This window comes from Moschus berezovskii, chromosome 5 (genome assembly GCF_049115385.1).
Source record: "Moschus berezovskii isolate FMDL1 chromosome 5, NW_MosBer_1.0, whole genome shotgun sequence".
Lineage (NCBI taxonomy): Eukaryota > Metazoa > Chordata > Mammalia > Artiodactyla > Moschidae > Moschus > Moschus berezovskii.
Genome location: NC_142464.1, coordinates 79,569,375 through 79,588,212, shown reverse-complemented (window position 1 = coordinate 79,588,212; position 18,838 = coordinate 79,569,375). Strand labels below are relative to the sequence as shown.

General features: G+C 45.1%; 1 protein-coding gene across 2 annotated transcripts in view; it reads right to left on the bottom strand.

Moving 5' to 3' along the window:
- KIT (KIT proto-oncogene, receptor tyrosine kinase) overlaps positions 1-17,583 on the bottom strand; it is an 84,697-nt gene extending 67,114 nt beyond the window's left edge. For both annotated transcript variants that reach the window (XM_055434921.2, XM_055434922.2), the window contains exon 1: positions 17,357-17,583. In XM_055434921.2, the coding sequence (XP_055290896.2) occupies positions 17,357-17,423 (67 nt within the window). In that variant the 5' untranslated portion in view covers positions 17,424-17,583. The remainder of the gene's footprint in view (positions 1-17,356) is intronic.
- Between the last annotated feature and the right edge of the window lie 1,255 nt (positions 17,584-18,838).

Genomic DNA, 18,838 nt, shown 5'->3' with positions numbered 1-18,838 from the left:
GGTGGTGGGAGCGTAATTCATTGAATCTCCCCAATTCATCCTAACCATAAAAACAGACAAATAGAGCAGAACCAACATCTGACAGCATCTACAACAAACCCAGGTGATAAGGTATCCCCATGAACCCTGTGTATGAAGGAAGTGGAGACGAACTACTGGGAGTTTGAAGAACTGCCCCTAGATACACCCACAGAAGCTGGCAGAGTGCTTTTCTGCAGGTTCCAACTGCCCTAGGAAATGTAGAGGGACTGTGTCCCCTGTATTTCTAATGTGCTGGAATGTTCTGGGGGTGGGGAAGGTCTAATCCCTATGAACTAATAACTAAGTCAAAGCTCCACACTGAGGAGAAACTGCTCAGGATGAATCCAAGGTGAGTAAAATGGGGCAAAGGAAAGATTCAGTCAGGTAGGAGCTGGGGACAGAGACCAAAAAGTTAAGATCTTAGAAGTAGAAAAGTCAAGTCCCCTTTTTTTAAACCACTTCGTGAAAACAATGTAAGTGGGTTCTTTAGAACTGTGAAGCTAAAAGAGCTATAATGGTCCTAAGAGTATAGGAAAACTAAAACTCATAATGAACAACAGAAAAGAATCACAGGTGAATTCCAAACGTTTTATTTAAAGAAAGAGTAAGGAACAGAATCACATCCCTAGTATAGACAATAAAATCATGCCAGAAAGACACATATGAAAACTATAATACTTCAAAAACGAGCTAAAAGAAATCAAAAGGTTATAAAGAATAGACTAAATCGGAATTTTAAAGTCATAAATGAGCTGATTGATTGAATATATATGCATATATGTAAATGAATCACTTTGTTGTATACCAGAAATTGACATAACATTGTAAATCAACTATACTTCAATTAAATAAAAAAGAAAAAAATGAGCTGACTGGAGAAAAGATTTGAAAAATGGAGATAAAAAACTAAGAAAAATGAAAGAAAAAAATCATTTCAGAAATAAAGGGTAAATAAAAAGAACACAAGAGCAAATAAAATAATGCCTCAAAAGAAGTAGAAGAGAAGGAGGAAAATGTTTTAATTCTATCAAATTATGAAGATATTAAAAGGATTTGAGAGAAAAAGGTCCAAATAAAAGATGGGCAAAGAAGATCTAACATACACACAATGGGAGCTCTAAAAGCCAAGAGAAAGAATAGAACCAAGAGCAAAAGCTGCACTGCAAGCATTTAAATTTATAGTCGAGCCCAGGTCCCCTGCATTGTCAGTGGATTCTTTACCATCTGAGATACCAGGGAAGTAGCACATTATGTCCCTGGGAAAAAAAAAAATTCAATTCAGAGCATCTAACACTACAGAACTACTACACTTCAAAGAATAAAGGTAAAAAACAGTCCTTTGGGTATCTAGACAAACATATCAAGCTAAATATGAGGGAAAGAAAATCAGATTGCCAGCAGACTTTGACAACACTTTATGGGCAAAAGACAATATAGTAAAATATTAAAGATCCTTGAGCAAAGAGAGGATGAGCCAAGGATTTATATCAAACAGCCTGACTTTTAAGTATAAAAGGCAAAGGCTACAGACAAGCTCCTGTGAACATAATTCAGGAACTACTTCCCATGAGTGCTTCCTAAGGTACTTCAGAGAATGTGCTACAGAAAACCAAAATGTCAGGAAAGACAAGACATAAGCCCTGGTGGCAAGCATTAAATATACATTTACTTGCAGAACTAAGATTAAATGATGATTATAAAAGGAGATAGCAGAATATGTGACTGCTATATATTGTGATAAAGTAATTTTGGTGCAGTTTCAGAAAAGTCAGGGGATGGAGGAGTATCTGCAGAGCGGAATATGCTTGCTGACTGCCTTACAGATAGTAACTGGGAGTACAAGAGTATCTCTTCATATCCCAAGCTAGGAGAGAAAAGGGAAAGAACAGACTAGTAACTAATTTAAATGTTGCTCACAGAAGGCAACCAGTGGGAAACTGGGCCCAGAAAGAGTGAACCAAGAGTATTATATAAAGGTATCAGTATAAAGGCAACCATTAGAACAAAAGCCAAAAACTTCACAAATACTCAATAGTATACCCAAAACAGGGAAAGGAAATAAAATTATAGAGGAACACACCATCTATTGATGTTATCTTGTTAAAAAAGAAATCAAACCTGAGTATAATCATACCTCTATACGACAAGTTTACAGGAAGTTCAGGGAACAGAACATGTTAAACAGCACCGCAGGAACGCAGGCAGCAGCATTTGGACCGTGGAAAACCGCACAGGACAAACCCTCAGTTTCCTCAAAAAACACTGGGGAATACAGCCTACAAATCAGAAATGACTTAAAGGCCGTATCAACCAATTGACAATGTGGCTCTTGTGTGGGTTCTAGCAAAAATTTATATGTTCACATATGTTTTCGTACTTATTTTCAATAAGGGAAATGTAAATCTGGATACTCAATGACACTGTGGAACTTTATTGATTTTGAAGGCTGTGACATCGTTATGTTCAGAGAAGGGAATCTGTTTTAGAACTACACACTGGAAACATTCACAAATGAATTTCTACAATGCTTGAGATATGCTTTAAAATAATGGGAGGACAAGGTGGGATGGATTCCCCGGCAGTCCAGTGGTTAGGACACAGGCTTTCACTGCCACAGACCAGGGTTCGATTCCTAGTCAGGGAACTAAAGATCCCACAAGACACATGGTGCGGCCAAAAAAAGAAAAACAAAATGGGAGGACGAAGTAAAGAAGAAAGACTGGTGCTGATCCAATTGCTGAAGCTGGATGACGGGTATGTGAGGGTTCGTTACATTTGTCTCCATTTGTGAGACGGTCCCATAATTATTATATATATGCCTATGTACACGCTATGTCAGTTCAGTTGTGTCTGACTCTTTGTGACCCTATGGACTGTAGCCAACCAGGCTCCTCTGTCCAAACAATTCTCCAGGGAAGGGTTCTATAGTGCGTTACCATGCCCTCAAGGGCATCTTTCCGACCTGGGGATAGAACCCACATCTCTTAACATCTCCTATATTGGCAGGTGGGTTCTTTACCACTAGCACCATCTGTGAAGCCCCAATATATACATTTAATTTCTGTGTATTTTAAAGGTATATATTTATACAGTCTTTAAAGTTCTTGTGAGATACAATTCCTCCATCTTGAAATAAAATGGCTGCTAATTAAGTTTTCAAATAATCCAGGAAATAGCTGAGAAGTCACAGGCCCCTCCCTTGTTGTTTTTTTCAACCCTTCCCTGGTCAACTGAGAGCAAACTTAAAGTCATTTAGGCCCTGATGCTCTCACCCAAAACAACAGGTGCTAACGAATGATGATGACACTGGATTTTTATCTTATTTCTACTCTCAGCTTAGAAACACTAGTCTTCCGTCAAATCTAGACTAAGTGCTTTAAAGCAACTGATTTCATAATTACTTAAGCACCCGCACTTGTATACCTACTTTCATCAGAATTGTTAATTGACACTGTACCAAGCACCTGAGTAGCCACCTCAATGCCGTCATTAAGTAACCACAGCTGCAGTGAGTGGGGATGCCTTCTCTTCCATACACAACTGCTGAGGGTACCACTCGCTTCCCCAGACAGTCTTCATCTTGGATTCTTTCCTGAGGATCCACATTACCGCCACCAAAGGCAGCACGAGTCCTACTCCGTGCCCAAGAGTGGACACAGAAGGAACTTTCCTGTCCTGTGTACCCAGAGTATCCATTCTCACTGTGGGGGGGAGTCCTCGATTTGAAACTGGAGGGCTTATCACTTCATGGACCTCTGAAAGTTCATCCCAAGGCTAACAGGCAAAGAAGCCATCCTGTCCTCATCCACGCCACTGCAGTTAACAGTGGACTGGAAACACCACACCCAGCATGACAAGACAGTGGCTGAATTGTGTTTTAGCTTCAACACGACTTGAATGTTTTGTCAGACTCAAAGTGCTAAATACAGGTATTATTAAAAACTGAAGATGGTCAATTTTGACAAGAAAAAGATGAAAGAATGTGAAAAGGAGGTACAGAGCCTCCCGTCCTTGGAGACAGACTGGCGAGCATTCAGCCTGCATCCCTGAAGCATCTCTCTCAGCTGTGAAAAGCCATTCTGGTCCATTCTGAGGGGAAAATGGTTCCAAACCTACAGACGGATGACGCACTTCTGGCACATTCAAGGCTCCACAAACTCCTGAGAAGTGAAGACACTCCCTGGCATTGCGGACACTTCTGTCACCCACTTTGGTACCTCCTTCATCAGTACAGTCTCATACCTGCTAGAGAGGCTGAAGTTACAAAGACTAGAGCCATGACAAGCTGGGAGACTGGAATGTGCTCAGCCCTTTGAGGGCACCACAGAGGCAGACAGGACTCAAGAGACAAACATCTCACAAAGCTCCTCCTGAATTGCCGCAACCCGGTTCCCTCCCCACTCCCATCTCTCTCCATTTGCCTCCTCTGGCCCCTCCTTCCCTGTGACCCCCAACCCTCTGAGAAATCTTGCCTTTACTTCCTTAATTGACCCTAATGCAAAACTGAAATAAATCTAAATAAAGCTGCTTTCTCGCTGAGAGACCCTAGACTTTTTCTTTCTTCTGGGCTCTTTGTAAACCTGTGCTCATGAAAGGAAAAGCATTCACTAGAATATAAGCCCCCAAAGGACAAGGATCTTTTCCTGTTCATGGCTATGCCCCGCCACCACATCAATAATTATTTGTAAACAAATCTATAAATTCCTGGTACACGTAGGGTCCACTGAAAAGATACTGAAGGGACGAAGAGAATGAAGCTGTAAACCTTAAGCGCTATAGCTTTATGGCCAGAGGTGCTGTTCCAAAATTCCCACATGGAGAGAGAAGCCACCTGCACCTGGATTGTGCTCACCTGACGGCAGGCTGCTCACTACCGTAGCACTTTCGGCATCCTGGCCAGCCTCTCCTTAGAAGGCACTCATTCTGAAACTAAAGTGATCATTTAAAATAATATCCCCTGAAAATGCTGGAATGGAAATTAGGCTACACATTCAGATCTCCTTAAAAAATTCATAAACCCTTCTACATATGCTAGTTTATTTTAAAAGACTGGAAAGAAGGGTTCTTTTTCATGAAAGTGAGCTAGAAACCTGCCTACAATTTCCTTGTAGTAAATATACTAACTATACTAAAATAGGGCTTCCCTGGTGGCTCAGAGGTTAAAGCGTCTGCCTGCAATGCGGGAGACCTGGGTTCGATCCCTGGGTCAGGAAGATCCCCTGGAGAAGGAAATGGCAACCCACTCCAGTATTCTTGCCATGGACGGAGGAGCCTGGTGGGCTACAGTCCATGGGGTCACAAAGAGTCGGACACGACCGAGCAACTTCACTCACTTTTTTTTATACTAAAATAACCAGAAAAACACTTAAACATCCCAATTAACTGTTTTCAAGTGGCGATTCTAATGACGTATTTTTAGAGAAAGGATCCTAGTTTAATTTAACTAATGACGAAAAGCCTAAAGCCAGTGCGGTTTTACCAGGCCGTTTCTTGAGATGAAAATCTTCCATCAGTCCTTAAAAAAGAAATCTACATTGTGAAGAACATGATGGAAACACATTTTTAACATTTTACAAACTATAAAACACACTTTAAAAGGAGCCATAGTCTTTCCAAGTAGAATAATCTCAATTTTTTAAACCATTTAGTCTTGTTTTCTTTAAAACAGATCCTAGCCAAGTAGAAAAACAGCCAAAGGCCACACAAAACCACTAATATTTTCCTCAGAAGTCAAATCTATATTAGATCCAGTTTCTACAAATACTTCCCTTTCAATAAAAAAGAGACACCAAACAATTACCAAACCTGATAACGCCTCCTTTGTTCAAACCCTGCAAAGCAATTCCTCTAAATCTGCATAGGCCATTATATTTAACTTACTGGCAGCCCTGATTGTTTTCAAGAATTTTAAAAAGTCCTTTGAAATAATCTGAGTCACCTGGGGTAAAACCAAATGTTTTTTTAAGAGATACAAAAGAAAAAGTAAGGACTTCTCTTTTCATTTACCCTATTATTTTTTAATCCATTAGGTCAAGTACAAGGCATTCCCTGGAAAATACCATCATTGACATCTTTATCTCAAATAATAGATTTCCACCTCTCACAAACAGCTACCTCCGCCCCGAGGGATCACTGCTTTGGAAAGGGCAGTAACCAGCACCTCTCAGGATCACTGCTTTGGAAAGGGCAGTAACCAGCACCTCTCATTACCTTTTAATTACCTTCTAATGCAGGGCTAGGGAATCCAGAGCAGATCAGAATTCTTTTCAAGGCTTGATGGTTTTACTTGCTGCTGGGTTTGTTTGTTAGTTAAACAAATGAAATTATGCATATCTATGCATAAATTTATGTTACATACCTGAGTTACCATTATAATAAATATTAAAAATTTGTTAATAAGCTAAGACTCAAAGATTAACCCTTGCTACTATCAGATGTTGAGCATACAAAATCTGTGATCTTGGCTGGGGGTGGGGGGGGGTGGGTAGGTAGGAAGGTAGGGGAGGGTAATCAGCCCTGGACTTAAAAGCAACTCCAAGTACATATCCATGGACCTACTCTGGATGCGCATTGCACATACTGAGTGTGTGTATATGTGTGTGTGTGCATATGTGCACGCGCGTGCGCTGCGAATAAGTGTATATGTGTGTGTTAGTTGCTCAGTCGTGTCTGACTCTTTGTAACTCCAGGCTCCTCTGTCCATGGGATTCTCCAGGCAAGAATACTGGAGTGAGTTGCCATTTCTTCCTCCAGGGGATCTTCCCAGCCCAAGGATTGAACCCAAGTCTCTTCGTCTCCTGCATTGGCAGGCAGGTTCTTTACTACTAGCGCCACCGAGGAAGCCCGCAATATATGTAATACCATGCAAAAGTGAGATCTACACTCTTCCTAAAATTACTTCTCTGAGTAAGCACCTACTTGACCAGATGACACTTATAAAAATCTCATCACATATGGCATTATAGGAAATACTGCAATTACTGAAGAAAAATCCAGGTGCCCTAAAACTTATCCTATCTCGTATTCTGTTAGTCTCCACAGAGATTGTTTTCTACGGGAGTCTTTCAGCCGTCACCCTCTGCTTCCATTGTTCACACCCTGACCAATCGCCCCACTCTTCAAGGTTTAACTTGGCTTCCAAATCTTCCTTGCAATCACCCATTCTACCTGAAAAGCGAAACTTATTCCTTCAGCCCAATGCAATACACTATGTGTCTTACTTAGCTTCTGGACCCAAACTGTTATTTAAGTCTTATTATAAATTTTACTACATTAGCATCTACCTAGCACTTCTGTTTCCATGGATCCCCGGCTCCTCCAAGGCAGGAAATCACATCTCAGAAATCTTCATGCATGACGACATGACAGGTGAAATGATGTAATCAACTAGAGACTGCTGAATTGCAGTTCCATTTCTACCACCGTCCCCTGCTGGATGGTCGGCTGATTTAACAACTGCCACTGAACCATGACCACCAAATGACCAAAGGGAAGGGGCAGATGGGAAGGGAAGTGAGAATGCTGGGCCAGCCCCAGAGCAAACAGTCCATCCCTGAGTAATCAAGGGGAAAGGGCTCCTTCATCCTTACAGGCCTCAGCCTGCGTGCAGCATGGCTGACTGTCTCAGAATCACCAGTCGGTCGGGCAGTCACAGAGCACAGCCATTCACGGGTCAGGGCTAATTATGGCTGACTATAGATTACTCTAGACCTCGAACTTCCTTGTTTTTATTCTGGCCCTCAGCTTATGCTATCACACTGTACAATTCATTCTGTGGTTATTTTCAGCATCCCCACCTCCAATACATCAATCAATAACCCAATTTTAGGTGCAAGTTCTTTATCGGCTACCGCCAATATAACCAAAAATTGTGAAGGATCTGTAAGTCTACCCAGAATTGATGAGAAACACTCTACTCCACAGCCACGGCAGTGAAGAGAGAAAAGGGGCTGGTTATTTTATTTAGCAAAGATTTCAGGCAGGCCCCTAAAGAGTCATCAGACAAACCGAGGGGTGAAGGACCTAACCATTTAAAGACGAAAATTACTTACTTGGCTTTTGTCATACCTGCAGCCAAGACCCTATAACTAGTTCTGGTAATATAATGTCTTTCCAACCCTTCCAATCAAAGGATTTTCCACACACAAAAAAACAAAAAAACCTGACTTCCCTTCTGAGGCAATTTAAACTAGTCTTATTTAGTCCCATTCTTCACTCATATTCTGCAAATATTTGAAGACTGTCATTCACTAAACCTCCCTTCACCTTATCTTCTTCAGGCTTAATAAATCCAATTTCTTTAAGTTGCTTTCAAAGGGCCTATTTCCCAAAGCTTTAATCAACTCTATATCCTCTTCCATACCTAAAACATCCATTTTATTCTCTGAGAAAACCAATAAACATACTTTTTAAGTGGTCTAACACAGAGAATAAATGCAGAATTATCTTCCTGTCATCGATTTCTTTTCAGGAAAATTTACTTTTCATTACATGACTGGTACACAACACACAATTCTTTCTAATCCCCAAAGCCTACTGTAACATTACAGAGCCACGTTCTGTTGACTTTTGGAGCTTAAGTTTTGTTTTTCACTTGGACCTGACCCGATGTGAGAGTTGGACTGTGAAGAAAGCTGATCGCCGAAGAATTGATGCTTTTGAACTGTGGTGCTGGAGAAGACTCTTGAGAGTCCCTTGGACTGCAAGATCTAACCAGTCCATTCTAAAGGAGATCAATCCTGGGTGTTCATTGGAAGGACTGATGCCAAAGGTGAAACTCCAATACTCTGGCCACGTCATGCGACGAGTTGACTCACTGGAAAAGAATCTGATGCTGGGAGGGATTGGGGGCGGGAGGAGACAGGGACGACAGAGAATGAGATGGCTGGATGGCATCACCGACTCGATGGAGGTGAGTTTGAGTGAACTTCGGGAGTTGGTGATGGACAGGGAGGCCTGGTGTGCTGTAATTCATGGGGTCACAAAGAGTCGGACACGACTGAGCGACTGAACTGAACTGGACCTGACCCTAAGAAGAATTTCATTTATATCTATCGTAGTTTCTGTGAAATTGAGTTTCAAGAAAATGCAGCCTGTAAGTAACCAAAGAACAAACATAGCATTGCATGCCCTCTTTCAAAAGGGCTCATCCTCTTAGCTTTATTTTTGTTAATTCCACAGCACCCCCAGTTCTGTTACCACACCCACAGTAACTCCTGTTCCCCCTCCTCACTATCTCATCAGTGACTGGCAAATCCAAGATGCCTGTAAATTGGCCAAGTGAGTAAACCAAGTCTGCCACCTTTATCTTCCTCTTGTCTCTAAAGTGTTTCTCTTTCTCTCCAGAGCATGCACCCCAACACCCAAGCGCTCAGTTCTTCATCCAAAGACCATCTAAAGAGTGTGACTGATGGACCCTTGCTCAGCTCCCCACTAACATATAACACTCAGTCAAAGGCTTAACTTCATTCTAACAGAGGCTCAGAAACTCTCCCTTAGGTATCTGTACACCCATGTTCATAACAGCATTCTTCACAACAGCCAAAAAGGGGAAGCCAAGTGTTCATTGAGAGGGCCAAGTGTTCACTGACGGATGAATGGATATACAAACTGTGGTAGACACGTACATATACGTGCACTGCCTTCCTTAAAAAGGAAGGAAATTGACATACACCACATGGTGGTGGTTTAGTCACCAAGTCATGTCTGACTCTTGCAATCCCATGAACTGTAGCCCACCAGGCCCCTCTGTCCATGGAATTCTCCAGGCAAGAATACTGGAGTGGGTTGCTATTTCCTTCTGCAGGGGATCTTCCCAACCCAGGAATCGAACTTGGCAGATTCTTTACTGACTAAGCTATGAGGGAAGCCCTGAACCTTGAAGACAGTATGCTAAATGAAACAAGCCAGTCACAAAGACAAGTACTGAATGATTTCTCTTATGTGAGGTCCACAGAGCGTCACAATCATACAGACAGAACGTAGAATGATGGTTGCCAGGGGCTGACAGACTGTTTCATGGGTTGAGAGTGCTAGGTTTTTCTAAGATGGAAGTGTTCTATCTTAAATAACAATGTGAAGATAATACCACTGAGCTGTACACCAAAAAATGTTTACGATGGTAAACTTCACATGTATTTTACTAAAATGTAAATACACACACACATTCCTTAGTTTCAGCTGCCCACAGCAAGGGGGTGCCCAAGTTTTCGGAGCTGGCTGGGGAGTGTGCATCAGGACGAAATGGTGGAGCAAACCCTGGGCTAGTGAGCAAAGCTGGGAGGGCCCCTACTGGGTCAGGTCTACCGTAGCCTTGACTACAAAAGTATTTTGCAGAATCTGGACCAAACCCAACACTAAAACAACACTCCCCCACCAATGATCCTTGAGGCTAACCAAAGTCCACCTTTCCAGCCTCTTCCCTCCAATTCCTTACCCCTAGTCCTAACACGAACTGAATCTTCAAATAAGATCTTTATCTCTTGCTCCCGCTTTCAGGAGTTTTTTTTTTCCAATACAAGCCTAAACTACAGACACTCTGCCCTTCTTTAAAGTGTAGAACTTAATGTCAAATATTATCTCCCATATGGACACTTTTACTGATCCCTGATCTCTATCACATGCCCACCAAGATGTAAACTCCTTTCCTTTGAAATATTGCCTGGGTAGTCTGTACTTATGACACCAAATCCTACTTTGAATTGATGGTTCTGCTCTCACTTTATTCCTCCACAACCCAGGAGTCCACACGTACAGTACCTGCAAGGACCAAAGCACAGGGATTGATCATCCTTTGCTAAACTAAATCTGAAACGTTGACTGAACAAAGCTCTATACAAGTGCTGGAGAACAGGCGAGAGTTTAAACTAGTATTGACTGATCACTGCTGTGTGTCCACAGTGGGGGCAATGGACGAGCCCAGCTTGGTCCTTCAATGGCTAGAGAAGCACCTCCTACAGTCACGGGGAGCCCCTCCCTCTCAAGACTTTCAGTGCCACTTTACAAGGCATAGGGTTCAGGGACCTCTGTGAGCTACACTTACTTAGTCACATTGAGAAAATGGCCATCTACAGAACTTTCCCCTCCTAAACTTTTATCCAGAAAGCTGCACCCCCTTTTGTAGAAAGCAGCTATGAATAAGGTTAAACATAGAACCAGGGAGAGAACTACGCACAACGCTAACTGAATCTTTAAAAAAAACCAGACAATAAATGGACAAGCTTCAGGACTTCCCTGGTGGTACAGTGGTGAAGACTCCACGCTCTCACTGCAGCGGGTGCAGGTTCCACCTCTGGTCAGGGAACTAAGATCCCGCATACCTCTCCACGAGGTCAAAAAATACATATAAAAGTAAAAAAATATCAATAAATCGATAAACTTCATCTTGATCTGGGCTTCCCTGGTGGCTCAGATGGTAGAGAATTTGCCTGCAATGCAGGAGACTTGGATTTGATCCCTGGGTTGGGAAGATTCCTTGGAGAAAGGAATGGCAACCCACTCCAGTATTCCTGCCCCATTCCAGTATTTCTGGAGAATTCCATGGACAGAGGAGCCTGGTGGGCTACAGACCATGGGGTCGCAAAGAGCTGGACCCAACTAAAGCGACTAACACTAACTGTCTGATTAATACTAAGACAAACCCCTCTACATAACCTGGTTTTAAACCATTTCTAAATATCTTTCCTAAGATCCAACCAGTCCATTCTAAAGATCAGTCCTGGGTGTTCTTTGGAAGGACTGATGCTAAAGCTGAAACTCCAATACTTTGGCCACCTCATGTGACGAGTTGACTCACTGGAAAAGACTCTGATGCTGGGAAGGATTGGGGGCGGGAGGAGAAGGGGACGACAGAGAATGAGATGGCTGGATGGCATCACCGACTCGATGGACATGAGTTTGAGTGAACTCCGGGAGTTGGTGATGGACAGGGAGGCCTGGCGTGCTGTGATTCATGGGGTCACAAAGAGTCAGACACGACGGAGCGACTGAACTGACCTGAAGAGACAAAGCTGAAAAACAAACGTTAAAATCAGCCTGATGGTGGAGTTCCCATGCTTTCCCTGTAAGGGACGCTATGCAAAACGTGTTTTGAGCATAACCTAATTTTCCCCTTTTAGTAGCCCTGTGCCATCATTCCCATTTTACGGGTGAGGAAATGAAGCTTGAGCGAGGTGAAGGGTCTCATCCCAGATCACAGAGCTGGCAAGAGGTAGAACTGAATAAAAACTCAGCTTGTCAATTTCAGAGCCCAAGCTCTTAACTCGGATGCCACATACCCTGAATAGCAATTTCGCATAAACTTTAAAGTTTGCAAAAGCCTTAAAAACATAGCTGTCAGAAAGGTATGCAGCCAAAGATATCTAGCAAAATCATTTCATAACTAAAAGGTAAGCACTAAGGCTAAAACATAAGATGAATGGAAAAAATTAGGAGGGATAAATATTTTCACTGGAGAAACCTGGGTTTTTTTTCCTCCTGAGGAAAAAATAGTCCAAGATCGGTTCAATCTCTACGACTAGTGATTCCCAACTGTTATGTCAAAAGCTATATAAAATTCAAGACAAAAATTAAAGTTTATTTCATTTTAAAAGTTGTCAATATCTGTTGGTATCTGCATGCAAGGATTATGAAGAGAAATAGTCAAATTCTATACACTTATAAAGTTTCTTCATTTGTTAGGTGGCTATCCCATCCCAGACCCTGTGCCAAGTATTTTTACAAGAATTTGTTTCTAATCTTTAAAGAAATCATATTAGAAAAGGCATTAATCCCATTTTAGGGATATCAATAATTTCTAATTCATAGATAATAATTATGTATTAAACTTGACATGTATTGAGTTTGTACCATGAGTGTGCTAGGCAGCACCATGCTATAAACTTTATATGTAGCCACATACTTACTGACACAGAAAGGTTAAGTAATTTTCCCAACGTCACACAGCTAAAACTAAGATGAAAGAGGGACGCTCAGCAAGAGTAAGCAATTCGTTCCAGGGTCACAAAGCCATCGGTCACGGAGTCAGCAGACTAAGACACGGCTGTCTTCATTCCTCAGGCCTGTGCTCCTTCCACCAGGTACCTGCAATATCCCACCTGTGCTCACTGGAGCCCAAGGCTAAACGCTCAAAAGCCTGACCGGCAGTAGAAAGGGATTGTCTAGAGCAACAGGAAGAGCTAAGGTCCCACGTAAAGAGGCCATTTTCAATTCTTCAAGAGAATTGAGAAATCTAGATTTTGATACAAATTCTCCATATTCTAAATGCTTCCCCAGTGTTTTCTAAAAAAGCATTATGTGAGCCAAATAAAACACATCCAAGTAAGGGCTATCCATTTACAATTAAGTGTCTGAAGTCAAAAGATGGGCTGTCTCAGGTCCAAAATGTCAGAAACCAGAGCTGCTAAGCCAGGCTTATTCACAAGTCCTCTCTACTTTCAACAATGATTTACACTGAATTCGCTCTATATTCAAACTTTTACCTCTGTTAACTCCCTTGTAGTCCCTCTTCACTCTGGATTTGCAGCCATGAAAATATCTATTCAAGTTACAGAGACCACATGTGAAATTTTGCATGCTTAAGGTTTCTTCAAATGTCTTTCAGTGCCTGTTTTTAAAAAGACACCAAACACGAACACAGCCAACATTTAGCACTTCCCTAGCCTGTTGGCTGTTAAACTAAATTCATTCTGGAAAATACCGCTGCAGCCTTGACCATTGCCTTGAGGGGTTCCTGCACTGCAGTCCAGCTTCAAGTATTCCGCTCAGGACACCACGGCTCATTTCCTGGTATCCTTTAATCAGCTGGGGAGACTTAAGGAAATGAGTCAAAATCCTAAGGACAACTTTTAGCAGCCGTCAACAACAGCAGCAAAATCCATCACAACATCTGTACATAAACGTGCTCCAAGGGAAGCCCACAGAATAACTTGGCACACCATTTGTTTGGGGGAGAGAAAGGTTTTGAGTGGTAAACTGCATTGTAACTCATGGTGCTCATCCAGGGTAAATGGCCAATGGTGTTATCCATCACTGGGGGTTTTCTCTCTTACAAGTTCACCAATGCAAAGACCACATTTTTTTCTTATACAGTGGGGATGGAAAAAAATTTCAACTAACTTGCATCATCATTTTAGAGACAGCGCATCTTCATTTTGGAGGGATTTTAACTGGAACACCTAAAGCCCTCATCCTGTGCTAAGTCCCTTTAGCCATGTCCAACTTTTCTCGACCCCATGGACTGTAGCCCGCCAGGCTACTCTGTTCATGGGACTCTCCAGGTAAGAATACTGGAGTGGGTGCTCTCATACCCAGCGTCAAAAGGGGAGCTATTTATTATACATGCATATCATACATAGCCCTGGGGAGCTATCAGTGAATGATTCCCCCTTCAATGAAACTTCCTCAAATTGAGAACTCTTAACTCAGACACCCTGTGACAGGCAATCCAAGGTCTTTTTTCAGTTCAGTCGCTCAGTCATGTCCGACTCTTTGCAACCCCATGAATCACAGCACGCCAGGCCTCCCTGTCCATCGCCAACTCCCGGAGTTCACTCAAACTCACAACCATCGAGTTAGTTGGGAAGGTAATAATCTTGACCAGCCTGTATTCCCAGAATCTCCAACAATGCCTAGCATATAATATATAATAGTTTCAAATAAATCTCACTTTATAGCTGATTGAGAAATCATGTGAATGGATACACCCCTGGGAGGACGGGGCCAATCTCAGGCTTCCCCACTGATGACTGTGGGAACTGGCTTATTCACAGCCAGTTTCTCCAGCTTTGGTAGGGATGGTAACAGGACTACCTCCAGGGCTTATCAAGAGGACTGGAAATTTCAGGCAATGGACCCCAACACAGGATCTGGCACTAATGTGAAATTTAAGGCACACTAGAAAAACGTGTTGCAATAACACAGCATGAGTGATTTATGAAGTCTTAAGGAAAAAAATGTGTGGATAGGTGGGAGAGACAAGAAAGGGCATAAATGAATTATCTGGGTTTCCTGTATAAAACCATCATGTTATTTCCAGCAGGATAATAATGTTCTGTGTCCAGCTGCTGAGGATGACTCTAGCCTCACACCTGCAGGAACGAGGGGCAGGGTATGATTCACTATTCCTTGCAGGTTCATCCTGCTGGGTACAGGAGTTGTAAACATTGGTGGGGGGGGGGGAGAGGAAATGGAGGATCCTGAAGAGTGGGCACTTCCCAGCCCTCAAAGGGAAACTGTAGGCGAGCATGTAAGAGAACACACACCTCGCTGCTTTAACCAGAGGCAGATGAGTAAGGTACCACCAAGGAGTTTCTGTGATCAGGAGAGGCAGCGGAATTTCAAGGAGGCAGGAAGGATTCAGGGAAAGAGTTCAGAAGTAGAGAGTCTATGCTCACGACCCCGAAAGAGGAGAATTTAGGACCCAAAGGATCCTTCATGGTGCAGACCCCTCACTAACCTGTGAAGGACCCTGTGCTCCCCTGAATCTAAGGGACTGGCACAATGGCAGGCTGCCACTAAAAGCTGAGAAAAGAACCAGAAAGGCAGCACAAGCCTTTGTCACTATACCACACTGCCCCCCAGGAGCCAGACCTTAAAATCTCCTCTGCCACAAAATTCTCTAGGATGGAGCAGCCTAATTCTGAGGAAGAAGGAAGCTATTCATTTAATTTTCTAAAAAATGGGAAACAGGCTGTGTGGTGGTTCTCGTGGCCCCATCAGGTCCAGTGCACGTGTCTTAAATGAAATTAAAATATCAAGGCACCAAGATATAAAGGGACCAAACATCTCATTTGAAGCTTAGGCAGTCAAATAAGCCACCGGAACCCGGCCTCTCCTTCATGATCCTTCCTACCTCTTCCCCCACAGGAAAGCCCTCACAATGCCTTAAGATTTTATGGGAAAACTGACCAGCAGTCAGAAAACTGACGAGACAGTTCCACAATAGTTTACGTAGCGATGCTTCCTCTGGAGCCCTTGAATTCCAGTTCAGACTCACTTTCTATCCTAACATCATCAAGTTAGCCTTAAGGATTTAAAAAAAAAAAATTACGTGGGAAATAGCAGAGCTTCAGGGGATTAGCTGGCCGACTTGCACTCGCCTGCGCATCAGAGACACCCAGAAAAAGAGACAGGGGGCAGGAACGTGATTGAGGACTTCCAGGAGCCTGCAAATCCTCCTCCTCCACCTGAAGACCCAAGTTCCCGCGCAGATAACCGATTTTCACAACGGCTTTAAGATTTAAGTAAGATTTGCTGAAAGTTCCACTCCATCTCCCACCCCCCACCTGGGGCAGCCGTTAAGTAAATCACTCGAGAGGGTGTGTTGCGAGTCTCAATATTCCCAAAGAAAACAGGGACCTGCGTTTAGAGGTCGCAGACACCGAGTCGGGGGCTGGCAGAGCCCCGTCAGCCTGGCCGGGCACTCTGGCCGGGCGTGGGAGGCGGCTGGGGTCGGAGACCGCAACGTCTAGGCGCGCCATCCCTGTCTCCCCGGGGAGCAGGCAGCAAACGCAGCCACCAGCCGCTCCGAGGCGCGTTGCAGGAAAGAAACGGCACGCGGCAGAAAGGGGGCGAGCCTCGGGCACGGGATGTACAAAAGCAAAGTCTGCAACCTGGCGGCTGCTTTCCACACCCCTGCCCAAGTTGTCTCCGGAGCCGCACCTCCAGGTTCGCGGCCACAGAGCCGCACGCTCCCACCCCCTGCTAAAAGCATAACCGGGGAACCCGAGGACGCCGCAGCCTTCGACTCCGGTCCAGCGTGGCGCCTGGAGCAGGAGGCAGCGGGTGCATTCCCTGCTCTGGGGCACAAAGAGCGCCGCGATTTGGAAAGCAGCCGCTGCAGAGCAAAGAAAAGGCTCTCCTCCAACTTCGCCCTCGGCGCGGCTGAGAACCTGCGGGCCGGTTCTCACGCACAACTTTTAACAAAAGGAAGCAACGGCCGCGCCTCGGCCGGCGGAATAACGCGCTGCGTGAGAACTCCCTCGCCGCCCGCCTCTGACCCCGCTCAGCTCGCCCTCATCACAAAAGCAGCCCTAAACTCACGCGCACCCCGCTGCCCTCAGCCTAAGCCCCTCGCCCTCGCCTTCCTGGAAGACCCGCAGCTCAGCGCCCCCACCACCGGCTGCGGAGGGCTCCCGGCGCAGGTGAGCAGGGCAGGGCGCAGGAGAGTCCCGGGGCCGCCCCGAATCTTCCCGAGGCTGAAACGCACCGGCAGCAGAGGGGCCGGCGGCCACCTTTCCCCCAGCCACCCCAACGTATTCGGACCCTAACGCGGCACGGGCTGCGCCGGGCGCGGGGGCGTGGGGGCGCGGTCCGAGTACACGCAGCGCCCTCCCACCTGTCTGGACGCGGAGCAGGAGCTGCAGAACGAAGAGGAAATCCCAGGCGCCGCGAGCGCCTCTCATCGCGGTGGCTGCGCTGGGACCGGAGCTCCGTTCCACGTTCCGGCTCTCGCCCGAGTGCCGCGAGCGCGGCAAAGCCGAGCCCCCAGAGCCGCGAGCGCCGAGCCGCGGCCCCTCCTCCCAGCGCCCTCCCCCTGCGCGACGGCCACGCCCCTTCGGCGCGCCCCTCCGCGCCTCCCCTCCCTCCCTCCCGCCTGGGTCTCGCTCCCCGGCGGCGGCGTCTGACCCCTGTTCTTTCGAGGTGCTGATCCCGGGGGGCTGAGCCCGCAGGGAGTGGTTGGGCACGTCGGCCCTCGCCCCGCGCTCACGACCCCAGAGCGCATATATCTCTCCACCTCTCCCCGGTGCTGTCCCCGGACGACAGTGGTGTTGCCCGCCGCGCGCTTTGTGAAGCTGGGCACCACGCGCACATCAGGGGATCGGCTCGCCACCTGGCAGATGCTCCCCAGACAATAAAAGGTCCGCCACCGCCCCTCGAGCAAGCTCCCGAGGGAGGAGGCTGGACGCCGCTGGTGGTGGAGGGGTGCGGGGAACAGGAATTGGGGGGAGCGGAATTGGGCCCCGAGATTCTTCTGTATTCCTGTTCGAGGGGGACCAAGCGTGGCGCCAGGAGCTGCGGTAGAAGGCTGAGCCCAGGCGTAGGAAATTTTTAATGCTCAGTTTCTGCACCTGCTCCTTAACCTGGAAGAACACAGTTGGTTTCTATTGGTCGGCTTGGCCTCTGCCGAGACCTTTCTGGAAGCTGGGGCTTTGGTGGTAAGGAGGGGCCTTGTGAAGTTTACTCTTCGAGCTCGAGCTTTTAAATCCATTTGCGCCAAAGTTCTTGTACTAAAAGCCCTCTGAGCGTCTATTTTTTTTCCCCCTTGTACTGTTTCTGTGCCTCTCTGTCAGAAGGTAGTTACAAGGGTGGGGATTCTTGTGTTCCTCTTAGCTGCCTTAGCCTGTACCAAGAGCAGAACAATAGTAAAATGATCCTCTTAAGCCAAGTTTTTCACGGCCTAGGAAGTGCTTTACCCAAGGAAACAACAGTATCTGTGTAGGGTTTTATAGTTCCTCCTTATGCTGAATGTTATTTCATGCTCACAATAACAGCTTTGTGAGGTAGGTAGAGCAGATACGTTTATTATTTCAGTTCTAAAAGTGGCCCAAGATCACACAGTTAAAAGAGGGGAGACCCAGCCGTTATAAGATTGACTCCAGGTATGATGAGTCTTCCCTCTGCATTCTAATAAATCAGTAAGACACCTCTCCGTTCTCTTCAGAATGGAAAATAAATGGGAACTGCCCATAAGAAAGAGCTGTGGAATAATTTAGATGCATTTAGACTCTTCTCTAAAGTAGCAGCCAAAATTTATCACTAACCAGTTCTCCTCCTCCTCCCCTTATTTCATACTGGAAGTTCCCTTGTTCCATGTTGG